The sequence below is a fragment of the Strix aluco genome, chromosome 9 (assembly GCF_031877795.1).
Source record: "Strix aluco isolate bStrAlu1 chromosome 9, bStrAlu1.hap1, whole genome shotgun sequence".
Taxonomy (NCBI): Eukaryota; Metazoa; Chordata; class Aves; order Strigiformes; family Strigidae; genus Strix; species Strix aluco.
In genome coordinates, this window is record NC_133939.1 from 29933719 (window position 1) to 29955489 (window position 21771).

The 21771-nt window shown below is 43.7% G+C and overlaps 1 protein-coding gene across 5 annotated transcripts in view; it reads left to right on the plus strand.

Moving 5' to 3' along the window:
- The window catches only part of VEPH1 (ventricular zone expressed PH domain containing 1), a 98396-nt gene that overhangs the window by 43873 nt on the left and 32752 nt on the right, over window positions 1-21771 (plus strand). For all 5 annotated transcript variants that reach the window (XM_074834373.1, XM_074834375.1, XM_074834376.1 and 2 more), the window contains 3 exons: window positions 4188-4408; window positions 10946-11155; window positions 12061-12455. In XM_074834373.1, the coding sequence (XP_074690474.1) occupies window positions 4188-4408; window positions 10946-11155; window positions 12061-12455 (826 nt within the window). The remainder of the gene's footprint in view (window positions 1-4187; window positions 4409-10945; window positions 11156-12060; window positions 12456-21771) is intronic.

Sequence of the window (21771 nt, forward strand, 5' to 3'; positions counted from 1 at the left end):
CTTACACTAGAGTTGCTGGGGGGGCTTAGGCAGATCTGGGGGAAGTTGAATCCCTCTTCTCTAGGTTGAACACTTTTGTTTCATGGGGCTTTTCCCTCTTTTGTGATGTGAGATGTGGTCTGCTGCCCCTCATCACCTGGGCAAGTTCCCTCTTCCTTCACAGACATAACTGATGATCTTTTTCTCACCTTCTTGTGAGTTTTGCCTCTTTACCCTAAGGATTTTTTTTGTTCTTTCAGGGAACTTGAGTGTTTTGTGGCCCACAGTTTTGTGGGGGTATGAGGAGCTACTTTGATGGGACATTCATTGGCCCACAATTGCCTGGGGTTGCATCCAGATGTGGTGACCAAAGGGAACCTGTGCCTCTTGTGTGTTTAGTAACACAGCAGATCTCTCATAGTCCTCCTTTTCCATCGTAAAGGTTTTATTTGCTTTCCTCCGCTGGTTCCTTGTGCAGATTTTGCCCCCACCCTATTTTGAGCCAAGAGATGGGTCGTGTCTCTTCATGCTCCTGTGCAGATCAGGCTTCTTGAAAGGAAGAAAAGAGCCATGGATTTCTCTGATGTATGGGGAATGACTCACTGCAATGCAGACAATCAGCCTGCGATAAAATAAGCAGAAACACATCTGGCATCATAAAAGCTGGACAGATCTTAAAGGCTCAGTATATAACAATGAGCGCACCCACAAGAAAGAATTAAAAGAGCACTCTGATCTCTAAGCGTAACTGCTAAGTTACAAACATTACTGCAGCCAGTTCATTTATTTAACTCGGGTCCAAGTAGAAACGTGCAAGCAGCAAAATGGTCCCTGCGGACACACGCGCTGCTGACGGTCTCGTCTCATAGCCCACCATGGCAATGCCTTCCTGAAAACCTCTGTTGTCACTTCTCCCCCTCTTCCTTTTCCTGTAACAGAGCCACGTTACAGATACGCTGCTAGTTCTTACTTATAGATGCGAATCAGCACCGGCATCCCCTTCCCGGCCAAGCAAAACACGTGGGAAATGAAACAACGATGGTAGTGTGGGAATTTTATTTATTGATATTTTATTTCACTGGGAGGTTTACTTGGGGGAAAGAGGTGGCGAGGATTGAGACTTGGCCTTTATGGTATAGATTGCAGATATGAGCAGCAAATCCTTTCTGCTGGCTTCTAGAAGCAACCTCTTGTGCTTTCACTGAACTGCTCCCTCCACCCTGGCAGTTCAGACAGACCCCTGGAGAGATGAGAGCTTTGGCTGAAGAGAGATCCCTTTATTTTAAAGGTTGCCCCCTTGTTTATACACACTGCTTCTGTTGATGTCAGTGACGGTCTCGTGGGTGAAGCTGAAATCAGAACTTGTCCCTTAACCATAAATTTGTGCAAAGCAAAACACCATCTTGGGGCATAGGTCAACTGAACGTTTTAGTAATTTCTTTTTTTCCAATAACTGTATGTTTTGAAGCCACTGGAAATCAGAGTTGCTTCTGAAAGCCTTGTGATCTCTTTTTGTAGTCTCCTGAGCCTGATTTTAAGATAAAGCAAAGTATTTTGCCACACCTCATTGCTTGTATTTTAGATCTTCACCTACTGGCAGATGTAATGCCATAAAATGCAAGGGATGCTTATGAAAAACTACACGAATACATAAAATAAGCATTGTTAAAAAAACAGTGGGTTATGTACATCCAAATAGAGTTTCTGAAAAATTTTGGATAAAAATTGTGGCAGGGATAATGACTGCTTTCATGCTGAGCTATTTTGCTGTAATTTTGTTTTGTATAACAGTTACATATTATATTACTCAGTAGAGTTTATTGTTCTTTTGCCTCACTCCAGGCGAGTAGCAGCACTTCAGCATGGCTGGAGACACTCCAGCTGGATCAAAGTGACATGAAAATGGTCAAAACTTCTCTTCCAGTTACATCTGCTGCACAGTTTGTTTAGGAAACAAAAATGTGTTTTAAATGTTAATTGAGCCTGTGTTTATCTCTTGGAGGGAGGATTGTCTTCCAAATAAACTAGTGAATATGTACCAAAAAGTCAACTTCTTTCAAGCCATTGAGAAAAAAGCTCATTCCGTCACACCATCCCAGCCCATCCGAGGACGTAGCTGTAGTTTTTCCCCATATGGCTGAAGGGAAGCAATTTGTCTGATGCGCTTTTCTCATTTATCTCTGTCATGGCACAGTGTAGCAGATCCTCTTTTGTTTGAAATAAGTTGACTTTTTCTTCAGAAAATGTCTCGCTTGTGATGCTTGGGCCATGTTCTGCCAAAGTCCCCCATGTATTTTTATAGCCCAGCTGTATTTGGAATCAAACTTCCAGCAATTTTTTCTCTCCTGTTATGAGGTCCCAGAAGAGAAGAGGTAATAATGTTACTGCCCCGCAGTGTTTGGAGTATGTGTATGGCACACGACTTCCCTCCTTTTCTGCTAACCCTTGGGAAGAAGAGAATTTTTTATTTTTGCCTTTGCTTGCATTTCAGCACAGGCTCTAAAAGCAAAATATCTCCCAATTTCTGTAACAATCTGCTGAGTCCCACATGGGTTTCCCTGAGTGGAGCCTTACCCAGTTACCCCAGTGGAGGATCTGAGATGAGCTCCTGAGTTAATTGCTGCTTTCTCTGCTGATTTTCCCACTTAGATATTTTTAGGACTGTGGAACCTGATACACTTAGGACAATTAAAACAGAGGAATCCTAATGCGTTTCTTCACCTTTGGGGTTTCTGTTTTCTTATGAGAATTTGTACATGTACATACAGAAATAGTTGGAACTGGAATTGTGTGCCCTTGCCAAGCAGAGATGATAAAGTATCTTTGGTAGAAAATATTTGCATGTTTAATATTATGATCTGAAACAGCCCCTTTAATCCCAATTTGTGGGGGAAGTGATCTCGCTGATAAATCGGTGAGCTCACATCCCCCTGAAAAATTGGCTAGCAAAACTTTGGCTACAGAGGGCATATCAGACTTCAGTGCCTTGGCAGTGATTGATACAGCCGCCAGACAGCACCTTATCGCGCGCAAGGGGATCTCAAAATGAAATCTCATTTTAAACTTCTCTTTGTTGCAGTGTTAGTCACGGGTCTAATCTGAGTGTTGCTCCTAAATGAATTGCTGTGAAAGGAGAGAACCCTTGTGATTTACGAGGTCCTTTAACCTCTCACCATTAGCGAGAAGAGATGCTGATAGTTCCCCTGCTTCTGCCGCTGCACCTCGCTCCTCTGCAGGCGCTGTGCCGGGGGAGTCCGGCTCGGTCTGGGTAGCACCAGTGACGACAGGCTCTTAGGTGACACCGCCAAATATAGCAACACTCAGCAGGTCCAGGAAGGGAGGTCGTGATTGGGAAATGTTTTATGGTCCTGGCAGAGTGTTTGTAACAGCTAATGGCATATGCAGAATTCACTGCAATTGCCTGGTGACCCTTGATAATTTGCGGTTGTGGAGTGGAAAGTAGCAGGGACAAAGCAAAAACCTGGACATTAGCCTGTTAACACAACGAGGCTGTAACAAAGACACAAACCCACAGTTGGTCGTGGGTCATGCAGTGCCACAAACCAGCACAGACCCAAGCCGCAGGGTGTGTTGAGCTGAGCTCTGCCAACAGGTTAGAATGTGTCTGTGTCCATGCTAACACCTCCGCGAGCTCAGCGTGCAACAGGCCGGGCGTGAGGAGAACGACCCTGGGGGAGAGGGAAGACCCTGAGAGCTGGAGCAGCGTGTGTGAGCACTTGGTCCCTTATGAGAGAGTTCGCTTCTCAGAAACGGCACAGAATAAAGCAAAAAAAGGACACAGAAACTGAGTATAGGGGGGTGAAGTAGCTTGGCCAGGCTCATAAGGCTCATCAAAGATGAAAGGGGAGCGAGCTCTGCTGCCGGTGCTCTGATCGCTGAGCCGGGCTGACCCGCCACCCTTGAGCAGTGCAGGGCCCTTCAGAGAGGCTCTTCTAGGTTTGAGGAGGAGACAAGGTGTACTGAACTTGGCAGGTTAGGCAATACCAAGAGGACTAAATGTAACATCAGTAAGACACAAAAACCAAACTCTGAGTTTGACACAGTTGCTTTTTTGTTAGTTATCGTGGGGTAGCCACTATTCCCCAATGTCAGTATTTTAATCAGCAGTGTGCACACAAACCTCCTTTGCCCAAGGAAACAATGAATTCATTTGTTTAAGATTGTTCTTATTTCCTCATGTTGTCTAGGAGCGAGCCAGAATATGCCTGATGTATTTGGTGAACCAGCTGGCCAACATGGAGCACTCATTTCACCATATTCTTTTGCTGGAAATTAAGAGTCTCACTGACACCTTCTCCAGTATCTTGGGCACCCAGAGCAGAGATATCTACCGCATGAGCAACAGTTTCACTGCCATAGCCAAGCTCCTCGTCCGACAACTAGAGAATGACAATATGTCAGGAACCAGGTAAAGCTAGTTTTTATGTGATAAAGCCACAGCCACCTCCATGGCTGTGTGAGGCAGTATAAATTTATATTAAATATATTCCAATTGTGATGAATGAATGATCAGCTGAAAGATGGATGCACCACAGTTCCTCTAAGTTGCTACGTTGCCATTTTCATATTGATTTTGAGATCCCTCTTGTGTCGTTCCAGTATATACTCATACAGCCATTGGATTGTGTTTATAGTGTCAGGTAAACATACAAAATAGTTTGCAGACACCTGATGGGCAACATCCCTACTTGTAGAAGTAACTTGAGGTATGCATTTCAAATATACGTAAGGCAGAAATCTGTAATTAAAGGGTGGCAGTAAGAGCTGTGGGTGCACAGCAGACGTCGGCTTTGTGCTACCGGGCAGAATGACCTCTGAACAACATACAAGAGAAACTGCATCATTTGGCACTGAAGAATAAAGAAGCTGTTCAACTTTTAGCACTTAAAGAACAGGAAAAAAGCCATGTCTCAGATAAGCAGACTAAGCAATCTAAAAAGCTTCAGTTAAAAATAAATCGGTGAAATCAGGCTACACAATTATCACTGAGTTTATTCTAGAAGATAACCACTGAAGCTGATAAGAACAATGACTGGCGTAGCTCCCTGATAAAGGTTTGCTAGAAAAAGTCTGAAAAAAGTTTCTCAAGCTTGCACAAAAAGATGTTCTGCTCACTCAGCTTCTTTTAAATGTGTAATCTAAGGTTAAAGTATTAGGAGCGTTGCTGCGTTTGTCACGGTAAGAATATAAGTGTTATTTAAATATATGGTGGTAGTCACTTTTAATTAGGGAGAGACTTATAATTATCATTGTGTATACTGAAATAGGTCAAGAGGGCACGAAGGAATAGTAATTCTTTGAAAAAATTTAACACAGATGTCAGAAAACTCATAACTATGAAGGATAGCCTTGGAGACAGACTTGTAGAGTTGGAGCCAAAACATTGAGGTCATTCAAGAAACAATTAATTGGTATCCTGGAGAGAGTTAAAAATGAAAAAGGAGAGGAACCCTGATATAGTCTCTCATTTTACACCAAGGCTGTAAGAAATGTCCGAACTTCACCTGGTGACAGAAACCTCAGCTGAAATCGAGCCCTCAGCAGTCATTTTATGAAAAGTTTCATTGAAGATAATGAAAAAGCCTGTGGAGGTAGCAAAGCGAGCATGAAATGACAGACACGCTTTCCAAACTAGTCAAGCTCAACTGTGAAGAAGAGTGTGCCAGATGTCACTCAGGGAAGGGATCAGAAGGATGTCACGTATTCAGGGAACTGCAGAGAAGCAGGACAGGAATTGAGGCTTCAGTAACAAAGCATAATAATTATTCACATGGCCCATCGTGGTCCCTTGATTTATGGTGGAAAAATTCCTTTATTTGCTAAAATGTTGGGATATTCCTATTCCTTATTATCTTCTGTGGTTAACATTTATCTCAAGAGCTGATAGAAGTAAAAAACAAGAAAAGGATTTCACTAAAATGTTGTTGCTGTGTTTTCCCATTTCTCTTTAAAATTCCCCTTTGTGAAGGTCTTGCTTTGCTGGGGAGTAGAAGCTTCTTCATCTGCATGAGTGTGGTTACAGATGCAAAATACTGCTTGGGTGGAGAGTCTGGGGGAGGAGAAGGGAGGAAATGATAATATTTTTCAGGGGATTTTTCAGAAAACCTCCTTATTTTCCTTCAGAAAGCAAACTCTACTGATTTTACTGAGCATGAAAGGGGAAGGCTTTGGTTACTCGCTTGTTTAAGTTGTATTTGCTTCTGAGTGACAAGTTTGAACGCAGCTGTGTGTAGAAGTGGCTGAAAATGTAACTGCTGTCTTTGGAGTGTGGAAGTTGCCATGGGGCCAGGCTCTGGAGGGCAATATGTGGGGGCAGGCCATGAAAATGCACCCACCTTACCGCAGGGCTGCAGAGGAGCTGCTCAGGGTTTAGTCTGCTTTAAGGATGGGCAGAGTTTGGCCTTATGTCTGCAGTGGAAGGAACTTAAAATAGGCATTCCTCCACGCTGTTTATTTTGTTCTTAGTAGTTTTTAACATTTCTGTGGATAAATTGCTGCTTTCATAAGACAGGACAGCCCCTGGGATGCAGCCATGCTCGCCACGAGGCGGGCGTGAGAGTAGCCGGAAGCGATGGGATGCAAAAAGCTGTTCCTGATGCTTCTCTGGGTAAGGAAGAGTGTCCTGGGACACGCCTGCTGCAGTGGGCTCTGCCCCGCATGCAGCTGTCTCGAGCCAGCCACAGGGCCTGGACCCTTTCAAACAAACCTTTCTGAAATGATTTCTTATTCTCCATCTGCTTCTTGATTTTTTATTTTTTTTTTTTTTTATCCCCCCCACCCCATATCCTCTGTGACACTGGTTGCTTGCAGCTGCCACCATCTTGTTATCTCAACATGGCTATAAGAGATCACAGTGAAACACTGATTTTTCAGTATTACGCTTTTTAGGTATTTGGTTTTATATTTCAGGCCGACATCAAGCAAAGCATCAGCTAAATTGGACAATAACAAGTATGGCGCAGCAATTAAGCCTAAAGTGAGAGTTTTCTGCTGATTTAAGCGGCGTTTATTCTGACTCGTAGTAGCGTGAGTGGGACCGGCCCAGACATCAAGGTAGAAATGCCCTCCTCGCTCCAGAGCTGCTGCTCTTACTGAACTGCAGCGTTTTTAAAGAGCAGCAATCCAGAGTCTTTGTGCTGTGAAAGGGAAACAGGATTTTAAAATGTGTGGCTGGATTATAACCATTCCTTCCAGAATTGTGTGTTTACATAAGAAGAAATGGATTTCTTTAGAGCGATGGCTGGCTTGGAGTTGTTTGACACAGGGAATTTTACATGCAGCTAGTGGAGAGTATAATTAAAACCATGCGATGCTCTGTTGCCCGTTACTGTCACAAAATTGCAAGTTATTCAGTCTCAGAGGTGCTTTTTTAAGAACACATACAGAGTTTTAATGGACTGATCCAACCTAGAAGTATAGCACAGTCAATTAAAGGAAGGAAAGGAAAAGAAAGGAAAGAAAGGAAAGGAAGAAAGGAAAGGAAGAAAATAAATTTAATGATGCTTCCAAGCCCTCGTTCAGGGTAAGAACTGAGCATAACAGGCTATACCAGTACTACTCGTTTTAGTGTAGTGGCTGGGTGAAATTATCTTTTCTCCTTAAAGGAGAGGATAGGTCTAGTACATGGCATCACTCTGTCACCATTCATTTGCCTTTCATTTTCTACAGTATTTGTCCTTCTTTAAATCAACATTTGGAGTGGTGAAGAGAGCTGTAACAGCATCTAAGATGTGTTGGTAAGGGACTGTGGTGTGATTTAATGCAGTGCGGGTGCCAAGAAGCATCCACCCCCCTTGCCACTCCATGTCCTGCCTGGCCCTGGGAGCAGCTGCCCTGCAGGCAGCACGTGCCACTGCCTGCACCCTGTTAAAATCAAGTATTAAAATGTTCTGGCCTCCACCATTAGTACCTGTGAGTGCAGAGGCTGTGTCTGAAGGGCCGGAGGATGCAGCCTCCAGCTCCTTGTGGCACCTCAGCCTTGAACATCATCTAGCTGGTGATGTTTCCACCACCATTCCTTAGTCATGTTTGGAAGCTCTTGATGGGCTTCCCAGCTGTGAGCCAGAAGGTTTGAGATTGCTATTGCTATCCACTGCTTCCCTTCTTCAAACCTGCGCGTCCATCGTATCTGAGGAGGTGATTACGTCTGTATGCTGATGAACCACAAGGACCTGCACTCGATCCGTTTGTGTTGCCTCTGTCCGCGCAGAGTTGAAGCCCTGGAAGCAATCCCACCTCGAGTGTAGTTTTAACAATTTCTATCTGTGTATGCTCCTTTTCCCATTTTAAGTACCTGGCTGGTGATGTTGATAATGGCGCTGGTGGTCTGGAGAAATGCTCTTGAAATTAATGTATCACTCTTGACTTGCTGACCTATATATTTAAGCCTCTTTCTACAGAGAATTTAAAAGCAGCAAAATGATGAGTAGCCTAATACTGGCTTTGCAAGCCAGATCCTTAGGATTTCTCGATAGGTTTGTGCATCCTTTTCCTCTTGAAAACAGCCTGAGCTTTGGTGTAAGCTGATCCTGCTCCAGCAACCTCAGCAATGTACCAAATGTCTCTTGCCAAGATTTCAAACAATAGTTTATTTTACTGTTGCTGGAAGGGGAGGCCAGCAGGAAGGCCTGCCAGGCGTCCCATTGGGCGTGGGGTGGAGGCTTCATTGAACGTTTTGCTTGGGGTATGTGCTTTTGGCTTCCCGGGAATTGATGCGAGCGCAAAGCGGGTACATGTGAGAGCAAATGATCCCCTGGGGACCCCAAAGGGGTCAAAACTTGAGGAGCACCAGGCAGCTATGAGCCCTGTATGCCCTAACTTACTGCTGCTTTACGTATGGCAAATAGGATTCATTAACGTGTTTCTTTAGCAGAAGCATTTTCATGTGTTTCCTTCACAAAGCCATCAGAGCTCAACGGGAGAATGCTGGACAAAAAGGTGCTGTTATAAAAGACCATTTTTATTTCCAAGCATCATCAAGGCTTGTTGCTTTGGGTCTGTCATTCATAAAGCCCATCAGTCCATCAATCCCCGCTCTGTAGCCGGAGGGCTTTATATGTATTTACATATGTAACAGACATTTTTCTTAGTGCTTAGTTCCCACAATGGAAGCAGTGTTGAGGGTTATGTTGGAGTGACAGCTTTCTAATAAATTAAATCTTGTCCCACATCTCCAGAAAGATTTGTTAGTAAAGGTCATACCAAGGTTCTTTATTACAGAAGAATGTTTTTTTCAAAGTATTCTGCAGTGTTAATATATTATGAGATCTTGCCTAAATTAAAAACAAAACAAGACAAAACTTGCCAACTCCCCTGAGAAGTATCCTGAACTGCCTTTATCAAAACAAATGAAAAAGTGGATTTTGTGATGCAGTATTAGTGGTTGGGTTTTTTTAAACATGCTTTTTTGTTTCCACAATTGGTAATTTGCAGTATTTGCGAGTTTTTAATAGGCTTTCTGACTGTGAGCATGACTTGTTGAGACTCTGCTGCTTTGAAAGTGCTGTGTTAAAACTCTCATTTGTGGCTTTCCATATCCATATTTTACAGATTTAGCTATTCAGATGTTTGCTCGTCAGGAAAAAAAAAAAAATAAAGAAATGGTCAGAAACAAAATGAGCTTGTTTTGGAGCTGTGGGTAGAGTTTACAAAGTAAATACTGTCAAATACCCCTCGATTCTCTAGGAGATTTCTGATTGTCTTTGTACTGTCTTCATGATTTTTTGGTCCAGTTACTCCATAGTTGCAGGAGTGAGATGGGAACATATAAATCCCCAGCAGAAGGCACGTCCCTGAAGGAGGGGGGAAGGGGCAACAGTGCTTTTGGCACCATGTGCTGTTGGTTCCCTGGGAAGTTCAGTCCTGTTGCTGCTGCACAAAGGCCAAGCAACGTCTTCGAGGGAGAGTACAGACACCCAAGGTTTAGATTTCTGGTAAACGGCCCAATATTCGGGGGATCTGAGTCTCGCTGCGAGCTGTACAGGAACCCAGTGAGCTCCGTGTTCAGAAGCCCTGTTTTGGGGAATCCAGCCTGAAAACCTTAATCTAGGAAACCTGCATTTGGGCATGGAAACAGCTGCGCTTGGACTAGGGCAAGACATCGGTGTGCCTGGCCTTGCCCTGGGCCTTTGGCTGGTGGCAATTGCTGCCCCTGCCCCAGCACTGCTGGGCCTCCAGCAAAGGTTTTTTTCACTGGTCAGAGGATATTTTCATCACTAGAAAGCAAATTTGCCAGCAGTATATTTGACAGATTTCTTTTTGTCCTTTAAGATTAACAGCTTCCCTTCAATTTATTTTAAAGTTATCTTTGAATTTTGCATTAAGAGGTTACATAGCCTAAGACTGACGTAACAATCAAATTTAAGATAAACCAGCTTCCCCTGCAGTCCTAAAGTTCATTTTAACTCTTAATTTTCTCTTTCTCTTTTACTGAACTTCAGTCACATTGCTTAGAACTTTTCCTGAGCCTATTTTTGTCCATGTGCTGAGTTTTGAAAGATACTTTTCTTACTCGGAGTACAATAATTCGGTAGGAACTGCATGTACTTTCATCAAACCTTCAAAACCACAGACTTCTATAAACTCTGAAATTAGCTTGACTTTTGGGTTATGAAAATAATGTAATAAGTCACTGTTTAGCAAGCTTGAGAATGGTTTAAGTTCAGCTGAAAAATTTTGGTATTGGACTATCAGGGGAAGAGTTGGGTTTTGCTTATGCAGTTTCTAATCCAGTGTTGTCAGAAATGTTCAATGTTTCTGGTCCATCTGACAGAGACATTGATCTAGAAGATGTTTCTGAAAATGATTAATCAACCTCTAAGAGAATCTCTGCTGAAACATAATTATTTTACCAGATACTTAATACAGGTCACAGGCAGGAATGCAGCATCAGCATCACTATGAACACAGCATGCCAGAGTTAATTCTCTGCTTTCTACTTCCTTAGAATGGAAAATGATACTGAAACAGAATCTCCTGTACCACTGGATGATTTAAAATCTGTTATGAGTGGAAATGAAGAAGATGAAAAGCTTCAAGTTAAAATACAGGCTTTTGAAGAGAAAATAAATGTCGACAACAGTACTCCTGGCTCAGTGCGGAGATACAGTTTAGGCCAGGTTTCTAAAGAAGAAAGGAAGGATATGAGATTTAACAGGTATGGCTCTGTAAAAAGTGTGAGTGGTTTTCATGAATATCATTTTTGTAATAAAACTTTATCCAAACACTGAGGATTTGATCCATTTGCATGATGCCTATGGGCATTGTAAGTCTAATTTTAACCAAGTCTTATATTCATGAATTCAAAGGCTGGATAAAATCTAAATTATTTAATATCTTCTGTGCCCTAAAACAGCACAAGGGAGAGGAAAATATTTGCATACAGATATTACTAGAATGGAGGATACAGAGACAGTTCTCGGCTATTATTGCTAACAATACATATCGTATGTTTGAACTGAATTTTGCCCATGTGCCGTGTGAGATAAGTGCGACTCTCCTGGGACCCTGGGTGAGATGAAGGCTCAGACAGCATCGTGCACCCACGGTGTCCTCAGGCTGCCCATGCACCGCAGCTTCACGGCAGAGGTTTTCTCTTCCAGAATTTGCCCTTTCAGTGACTTCAGTTCTATCCTTCTTACTCTTACGGAGGCTTAACTTCATCCTTGGCGTATAGGTACGGGGCAGTGAAGAACTGGAGGCTGAATCTTGGCTCAGTGAAATGGCTGCTGGATGGCATTTTTATGATGTGATCAATAAAGCCTATACTCCAGTCCTGGGGTTATAAGTTTCTTGTAGATAGGTTGACTAGCTCCCTCCATGGCATGCAGATGTTGTGATATATGGATATTATTTAGTTTCATTTGCTTATTAAAGTTGTGGCTTGGATTTTGCTTATGAAATGCATATTTACCAAAAGATACTTGCCTCAGGCTAAGCGAGCCCCACACTCGGCTCTCTGAACCATCTGCACAGAGGTAACGCAGAAGACCACGCATTCAGGTGATTTTTGTGTCTTGTCTCTATTCCAAAACATTTTTCCTTTCCTTAATCACCTTCCAGATCCAAAAGCCTCGCTTTGCATGCAGTCCGCATGAAGGGGGTACACTTGGAGAGTGGACAGGACGAGGAGAACGGGGAGATAACTGCTGGCATCTCCTTCACCGAGATCTACATTAGCCAAGAAAATGACAAATTGCCTTTTAGTGTTGATAATGAAGCAATGCAACTGGGAAATCCTTTGGTTTCTCACCAAAGTATCGATTACCCAGAATCGGCAAATTTGTCAGAAGCTACTAAAGAAAAGGCCCTTGAAGGAAGCACAGAGGCAGTGATGAGCCCTGTGGAATACCAGGACAAGCTCTACTTGCACTTGAAGGAAAACCTGGGTAAAGTGAAAGCATATGTCACCGAGATGGGGAGGAAAATTCCTGTCCCTGATCAGTGTGTTATTGAAGGTAAGAGTTCTGAGCCTTTTCACTTAGAACCTCAACACTACACTGAAAGTCCTCCTGGGGTTCAAGCAAATGGGTAGCCAAGATCCTTTAGCACGGAGCTCATGGATGGGGAGGAATAGTTTTATAAAATAATGTCATTGACGAATTGCAGCGTTTTGAAATCTTCCAGGACTGTTGTTCTTTTCCCTCAGGGATATAGTGCAGCCCTCGCCCGTGCCAGGCTCCCCTGGAGGTTAAGGTGAGGGCTTGCCTTTGGGTTGGCACGAGGAACGAACCCTGAGCTCTCTGGAAAAGGGCAGGACTGTCGCACTGAGCTGAAGAGACGTGGCTGTTGGCTTTGGCTGGCAGCACCTCTGGGCACATCTGGAGGGCAGGCAGGCGAGGGGAACGTCACCCGGCTCCAGGCTGCACGTTACAGAGCCGTGTTCACGGTCGGGGGCGTTGGGTGAAACAGAGCGCGCGTGCCACGGGTGGGACTTGGCCACGCAGGTGTATGGGTAAGCCCGTCCTAATACTTAAGCCTCCTCCTTGGCTTGCTGAGTTGGTCTGGAGAAGATCTGTGTCTCCGTCCTCGTTATCATGATATAATTAAATCAGTTGACTTAGAAGATACACCAGAAATGAAGCAGGTCAGGACCCTCAGGTCAGCACACAGCTCCTTGAAGGTGCAACAAAATGAGATTCCCCAGTGCTTGGCTTGGATCCTATCTCACCACTTCCCTGGGATTGTTCCATATTTCCTGCTTTCATCGAGGGTGTGGGTATTTGTTTTCAAGTGCAAGAAAGCTGGTTTTGTGAGACTGTAGGGGAGGTGGGCAATACACTGCAAAATGGGTCTTTGATACTCCTCTTTTGAAGGCAATACTTCAGGCTGAGTTGTGAGCCTCGGGGTGGTACCGAGCTGCAGTTGCTTCCTCTAATGTGAATTTGTGTGCACCTAACCACTTGCTGGTGGTCGTGCGCGATTTATGGCCCAACCCTTCAATGGGCCATGTTGATTCCAAAGAGTAGCTGACTCAATAAATTAAATTAATTTGCAGCCACTTAAAACGTCATCTTCCAACGCTACGTAACTTCAGGTCCATCAAATACCAACTTTTATTGATAAAATATTTGTTTACTTTTTCAGTGGTCAAGAAGTTGAAAAGCAGTTTCCACTCATAAAAGGGGTAGAACTATATATATTTTAAAAATTTATGTTTCTGAAGAATTTCCTAAATGTCTTAAATTCCAGGTTTACTATGTGAAATAGTTATTTGGTAGAATTAATGATAAAACTTTTGTTTCATAGAACTGCAGTGGAAACATGAGTGAACAATCTGGCTTTTGAAGTGCTGAATGCTATGACCTTGCATTAATCAAATAGAATATGTTGAATATTTTTAAATGTATTGCTCAGTTTCCTTTCTGAAGTACCTATAATGATATGTTCTAAGCATGTGACTATTTCTAAATTCATTCAAACTATTGTAATTTCCTGAAAATCCTCAACTAGCATTCTTAGGGAAATTCTTTGAGTAGGGACATATGTGCAGAACAGGAGATTTATGTGACTCATTCTAAATATGTTGAAGAACTGCAGTCTGGCTCATTACACAGGGGACAGCTTTGTTAATATTTCAGATATGACATAAACCATTCCATCAAAAACCTTACAGTTATTGGACTTCTGTGATTCCTGCACACTATAAAGACCCATTCAAATGTATCTGGTTTACATTTCAAATATTTAGAAAATAGTAAAAAAATGTTAGAAAATATTAATATACGTAGGTGGCTAATTTTATGTTGGTTATGTAGGAGTTTGTTGAACTGGAAATTCAATATGTAAAACCTGGAAAATATTAAAAGATAGGCACTTCAGAGCAATCTCCTGTGGAACAGAGTACTTGAAGGGAACAGTGGCAAACTGTGTTGTGAGAAAATAGCACTGCAGTGTGCTCATAATGGGGAGTGCAAGTTTCCCCACATACCCTTCTGTTTGTCACGCCTTTCCCGGGCTTTCAGGTGGGAGCTGGCACACAGGTCAAGAGAGCACTAACGTCACTCCTAAGAATTGCCAAGTAACGATGGGCCAAATTCTGTTCACTTAGAATTCAAACCCCTGCTCGCATTTCTAATGCCGACGATGGCTAACCTCTGGGCAGACTGTCTGTGAACTGGTGAATTCCTTATTGCTTAAAGCTGAGGCTGGGATGGCGTAGAAGGATGTCATACTGGTGAGAACAGAAGAAGCTTGTGCACCTTTGGGTACATCCAGAATTAACGTGTACGGCCTCTGCCAGGTACGGGGGCACTAATATCAGGAGTAGTGGGAATAAAAGCAAAAGGCTGCTGACGGTTTTCCAGACTGCCTTGCAGAAAGACAGAGGACGTTCAGTTCCGTGCTCAGCAGCTGACAAAAAAAGCAAATGGACAAGAGAAGAATTATTAAGAAAAATAGATATATCAAATGACATCATAATGTTATTGTCTGTGTTAATTGGAGCCTGAATCTTGAAGGACAAAGGAGACTGGTAGCAGGAGTATGAGGATAATCAGAGACCTCCATATGAAGAAAAATGGGCTTGGACTCCACAATCGGGGGAAGAGACAGCTGATAGAGATTTGCAATATCATGAATGACTGAGAAGATTAATTGGGAGCGGTGGCTCACTGTCTGTCCTAATACCGGTACTAGAGAACATGTAATGAAGTTGTCAGGAAGCAAATTCAAAATACACAAAATAGGCACCTCTTAACACATAATTAGGTACATGTAATTAAATGGCAGAACTGATTGCTACAGTGCATTAAGTATGCTGAAAGAGTACCTGGTTTCACAAGGGATTAGGTAAATTCATGGATTAGAGCCATTCAAGGGTTATCAAAATAATACCACCCCTGATGCTGGAAACGCCGGAGCCACAGATGGGGGTACCAGGAGAGCAGGAGGGAGATGCCTGCTGTGTGCTTGTTCCGCTCTTGCACTCCTCACTTACAGCTATTTTACTTACCCTTTGAGAGATAATACCAAGATAAGGAACTGGTGGGACTTTGACTCAAATCAGAATTGTCATTCCAGCATCCCTCAAAAGGACGAAAATTAAGAAAATTTGGTTTCTTAACCAAAGTAGGAGAAAACTGAAGTAGGACTTGATAACAATTTTTAGCTATGTGCAAGACAGTTAAGGGAACAGCCCATGATGGACAAGGCAAGAAATAATGAGCTTAAATACCAATAAAAAAGGTTCAGCTTAGAGTAGAAAAAGCTCTCTAGCTTGCGCCAGCAGAGGAGGTTGTGGAGACTAAAAGCACGTTAAAGAAACCTGGAATGCTGAGGCTGCAAAGTTTGACAGATCTGAAGAAGCGTTGGTGCTCCCTAAAATATTTCTGTTTTTTCCACATAGATCAGTTGATTTAATATACGATTTTCTTTCTTCCGACGCTTGCCTTACACCATCAGCCAGCTGTACTGCTGCTACAGCTCCCGGTGTCACAGGCACTCTTGGCTCTGAGCGTAAGGGGGCAGAGCCGATGACTGCTCCAGGTCCCCTGCATCTCTTTGACTGCATCTTCTGCCCCATAACACTGCCTGGGATTTGCAAATTTTCTTTCTTGCTATTGAGTCAGACATTTGCTGTGTAGGTCTTAGCCCTCACAAAATAGTTTTGCTTTACAAGGTGTGTTTTTTCAGTTTCCTTGTTGATTTATAAGCTCATTTAAATTATGCTATATGTCAAAACTTACATTATATTAAGTGAAGTGTTAGATTTTACAGCTGTGAAGGGATACAGGTTAAGAACTGTAAGGGTGGATGCATGATCTGTCTGCGACAGTTTGAAGATGCCTCCTATACACGTTGAAAAATTGGCATGTCCTCAGCTCTGTTATCTCATTTAGTATTTACTATTTTTGGCTGTGTGTGCTTCAGGCAGAGGAAAGTTGTGAATTGGGTGATGATCCTACAGCAGAAGCAGGGTTAAGCCTGGGCTGTTGGCCAGAATGTCTTAGAAAATGGTCAAGTTGAGGGTGTTTTGAAGAACAGAGAAGCTACAACAGCTTACCAGATGCATGTGTGTATGTGCATAAGTGAATCTTTTGGAACTAACACTGCAGTCAGAGAGGGGATTTAAACTGGGGCAGAGAAAAGGCATCTGAAACCACAAAAATCCATTTATTTCAGCTTGTTTCACTTTGGGGCTCATGGTTTGGTTCAGTTCCTGCTTAGGTTGAACCACTTTGCCCAGATTCGCATCTCTGCCATACCTTAAGTGATTTGAAGCCTTCTTTTATGTCATGTTAGTCACTTTAATCTTCTTAATCCTGTAGATCTTTTTCTCAAAAAAAAAAAAAAAAAAAAAATAAAGCCACCATATTTGTCAGGCACTTTAGCTTTCATGGAGCTAAGCAAAGTAGTTTTCATCAGCCCATATTTTTCCAGATGGTTTGTGATCTTATATCTTATCGGTACCTCCAGGATTTTGCAGGTGGCAGTGGCCCAGACTTGTGCATCTATAATTTTCTGAATGTTCACAAGTTTGGTTATCACTCTTCAGCGTACACCGGGCAGGATTTCCGCTGCCTTGTGTGGCTGGGGTCCCAGTGATTAAGAACAAGGGTTCAAGATCCCTGCGTTGCATTTGCAGTTTCTCTGTTGGCTGCAGTACGTGCTTTCTGAAAGGTTCTTCAGCCTTTCTGCTTTTCTAGGTCTTGTGTACCCCTCTGGGGATGGGTTTGAGCAAGCTGCATTCCTGCGTTAGGCACTATTGGTGTTAGGACTGACAGAGTTGGCTTTGGGAGTGCCACCACATCCACCCGAGACACAAGTCCACTCAGTTTGACCCTGTGTAGCCCCAGTTACACCCTGCAGGCAGGCTCCACCTGCTCTAACCTTGCTGGGTCTTACTTAGAATCCTGCATGTTGGATGATTTTTGACTTACTCTTCTTGTTTCCCAGATGTGTAGGGATGGTGGATCAAATGCACGGCCATGTGTATCCTGCCTCTGGGAGGGGCTGGTGTCAGACGGTTCCCAGGCACAAGCCTGTACGGCTGCTGGATTTGGTTATAACTTGAGGGCAGGTCCTTGTTTTCCACTCTAAGCCTACTTGCTCTTCAGATAATTGGGATAAAAATGCCACCATTAATGGTGAGTGTCGAGTGCCAAGTGAGCTGTTGGAAAGAAAGCATTTCATAATATCTGTGTGTAGAGGATGCTTAAGGATTTGCACATCTCTAGCCTGCCTAGCCTCCTTTTTAACCAGATAGAGCCTGGGGAGATCTAGTGCATCATTCAGTCCTTGGTCACTGAAGTCACATTCAAAATGCAATGCCATCCTATGAAAAATATTATAAGCATTTCACAGTAGTAAGTCACTCCTGGCTCCTCGGTGCCCTACAGGAGGAAATACAGGCAGCAAACGCTTTGTGGGATTAATGACAGAATGCTGAAAGAGGAGGAGGCAGCAGGGGAAACAGGTTGCAGTGTGCTGGCCCTAAATCTGGTTGTTATTATGTTTTATGCTGTACTGAGAGATAATCGGTACCATATGACGGGGTAGATGGAAAAGCTCATTGCTCCCCTGCAGTGCTCACCCCTGCACCGGTCTGATAAATTCCAGCATTCCATAAGCCAAACGTTGATTTGGAACAGATGGACCTCTGCTCCTTCAGTGGGACCACAAAGTTGCATAGGCTCAGGCCAGCATTTCCAGAGATCAACTCTGCTGCTGCTAGGCCAAAAATAATATTAGTTGGCATTTTATTCTACAGGGCTGGTATTTCAAATGCATCCCAAGTGCGAGGGCGGGCAGGGAGAATGGAAGTGCTAACTCAGGATGGCCATCGCGCTCGCGGTGACCTGCGTCTTCAGACCGCGGAGGAACTCCCAGCACAACGGGGAGCGTAACAGGAACATGAACACGCTCATAACTTGTTGCCCTCACATACGTGATAATAGCAAATCATGTGTGTTTTACACCTAATCTGGAAGCATCAGCTTAAACAGGCTGGAGCTGGTCTCCAGATGGGCTTTACCTGGTAGCTGGCAGATTCCCGGTGGGGTGATGTTATCAAGAGCCAAACCAGAGGACTTTGACTTCTGAGCTCCTGGGTTCGACCAGGACAGACCTCCCGGTTCCTCCGGGAGCTGCCAGTGGCCGCTGTGCAGGCAGGGCGAGCAGGCAGCCCCTGCCAGGCTGGGGGTGCTGGGCAGAGGTGGCTGGGGGACGCAGAGGAGCCAGGCAGCGGCAGGAGCGGGATCTTCTCCCAGGACCCCATTTTCCTGCACACGCCTCACGGGTTCTTTGCACTTCAGTCATTGATACAGGCAGTGAGAAGGTCAATGCGCTTCTGCTTCTGAGGAGGGGACAATGGGGCAGAGAAACTTTACTGTTGTACCTGCCCAAATGACGTGGGCTTTTCATTACCCCAGTGGTAAAGGGTTTTATAAAGTTAAACTAATCTGTATGATCTCAAATGTGGCTTTTGCTGCTCAGATTTGGACTCTGTGTATTGAGTGCATTGTAGGGCCTCTCCAGACCCCATTATAGTCTTTCCTTCTCCATTAATTTTTGTGTAACTTACTGGAGGTGAAATCTGTTGGACTGAGTTATGGCATGCATGCAAAGCTAGTAGTGTTAAAAAAATATAAAATGGCATTTCGTGAAGCTGGTCACTTTAAAAGTTACCCTTTTCTCCTATAAATGTATTTATTATTTGAACACTTATTTGTAATCCGAACTGAAGAGATTGGGCAAAGGAAACTGAGGAAGCTGAAAAAGGCTTAAAACTGAAATTTAAAAAGTTATATCCATTTCTTATTCCTCGGTTTCATGTTTATGGGTGGCTTTCAGTCTATTTGGGAAATTTATGAGCATACTTTTACTCCTATTAACAGATTTTATTTAATAGTAAAGGATTACCAATGTAAATCAAATAATGCATTAATTATTCTGAGAACCAGTGACTCTGTACCCACTCGCCTGTGTCCCTCCTGGTTTAGCCCAGCATGTTAAGCTGGAATAAACAACACTTAACAACTCTACTGACATTCTTCTGCTTATATTTTGTTCTTTTTCCCCAGGCACAACCATTTAGCAGTAAACTTTAAAATTGCAACATATATTCTCTTGTTTCCTGTAGGAAAAACAAGTTGTTGCTTATTCTCTTGCTAGAAGTTCGAGACTTGCCAACAGATGTGATGAGAAATGTTTCCTGACTTGAGGAGGGTTTCCTTGGGATCTTGGGTCTCTGCCATCTGGGGCATTTGGTGACTCTGTGGGGTTGTTCTGTGCCTTGTGTCACCTTTCACATGTTCTTCAGGGTTTAAAATCCTTTCCTCGTGCTACTCAGACTCTCCTTCTAAGCCAAGCCCAGGAGAGCTCGCCCTTGGTGCCTCTTTATGGAGAAGATGTCCCCAGGTGCCAGCAGCTGCTGCTGGCAGCGATGCAGGAGAGCAGGACGCGGGTGCAGCCAGGTACGATGCCCCGTGGGATGCTGAGATGAGGAGCTGCCTGAGTGGAGGCATGCCCAGAGCTCTAAAATCTTTCGATTTTCTCTTAGGTGCTCATCAGTAGGGATAATTCATAGTAATTGGCTAAAACAAGCACTTGTTCTGTCTGTTTGGTGGTTACCCCAGAGACTCGGCAGCAGTAGACTTTGCTTTGCTGCTGCTGAGGCGAAGCAGAGCTGTGAACTTTTCTCCTTTGCCGAGTTAACTGAGCTGGTGCTTAGCCTAAACAAAACTCTCATTAACATACCCAAACTTCTCGCCTAATAAACCTGCTTCGCACCAGAGCTCACTGGCCCCTCCCCGACGCTGGGGTAGATCCAGGCTGGCCACCTTTCCGCCTGGATGTGGGCTCACAGGCTGTGAGATCCCAAGTGCTGAGAAATTTTTTTCTCTGCCGTTACCAAAGGGAGTGCTGGCAAGATGTACAAAATGTGCTGAGAAAGTCCAAGCGTGGCTCCGCTGGCAGCAGCTCCCGGGTGCACGAGCAGCTCGTTTTTCCCGCAAGCAATAGAGCGGCAGCATGGCTACAGGGTGACCGGCGTTCAGACCCCATGGCTGCCTGTACTGAGCCACAACAAAGATGTATTTGGTGTCATATCAGCTTGTCCCTAACCTGTCCCTTTCCTCCTCATACAGTATCTTTTGACATGTTGATGTGTACAAGGGATTATCTTGACCCAAGCAAAACGATGGTATCTGTTGTCCGGCTCCAAGAGCTAGCACTCTTAAATAGTCATAAGACAAGTCTCTCCGGGTTTTTTTCTTTTTCCCCCATCAAAGCCTCTAAGAGCCTGTGCAGGATAGAAGTGCTATTAGAGTCACAGATCTAGTGGTTGAAATTTCCATAAATCCTAATTTAGGCCAGATGGGACAGGTTACTCAGTGAAATAGAAGTTGGCATAAACACTCTGCTTCAAATTTGCTTTCCGCATTTAGAAGCGACAGTAGTTTTTAAAGTACAAAACTGGTTCTAGAGCCTGTAACTGTGTAGCTTAAATGTGACCAACGTAATAGGCTTAATGTCCTTGGGGAAATTAGTTAATTTTTTCCTTCCTCTCTCCCTTACATACTTTTGACCAATTCTTTTAAAGAGTTGCAGATCCATCTTTGCCATAATTTGGACTTCATTGCTTTAAATCACATCAAAAGGACCTTTAGTCAACATCGGATTACCCACACTCACCAAGATGTGCCATGTGCTGGGGGAGCTGTGGCAGGGCAGGTAGGTTTTGTTGACAGGACTCTCCTGTGTGTTGTATCTCACTGATATCCTGAAAGTTTCTTGGGGCTAAATTAACCTTCCCTTACCAGGCGAAGTCAGGGTGAGCGGTTACTTATTTCCACATGTGGAATTACACACAGATTCAGGGAACTAAGTTGTCTCCACCTTCATAGGCTGAGACTGGTTTCTTTTCACCTTCAAAGCTTTTTCACTAAGTCAAGCCTGCAAGTGATTTATTTTTGTTCTTCCTAGCAAAAATTTTTGTACACTCCCCTTTCCTAGTGAAACCTACAGACCTGATCGCCGCTCGCTCATCAGATTCCCCGTTGTCAGTCCTGTGCATCGCCAAGTGCAAAGGCAGTGAGTTTGTTTTCCCTAGAAATTACTGTCCTCAAGTCTTGCTGGTGTGAACAGGTCTCACTATGTTGTGTTATCTCTGCTTTTACTCCTCTGAAATCTGTTGGGATTGCACAAGGGTGATACTTGGTTCATAGTATTTTATATAACTTGCAATGATGGACTAGGAAAAGTATGCAACACAGCTTACCTAGAGGTCAGCCAACTTACATACATTTAGGAGAGCCCAAAATGTATCTTCTT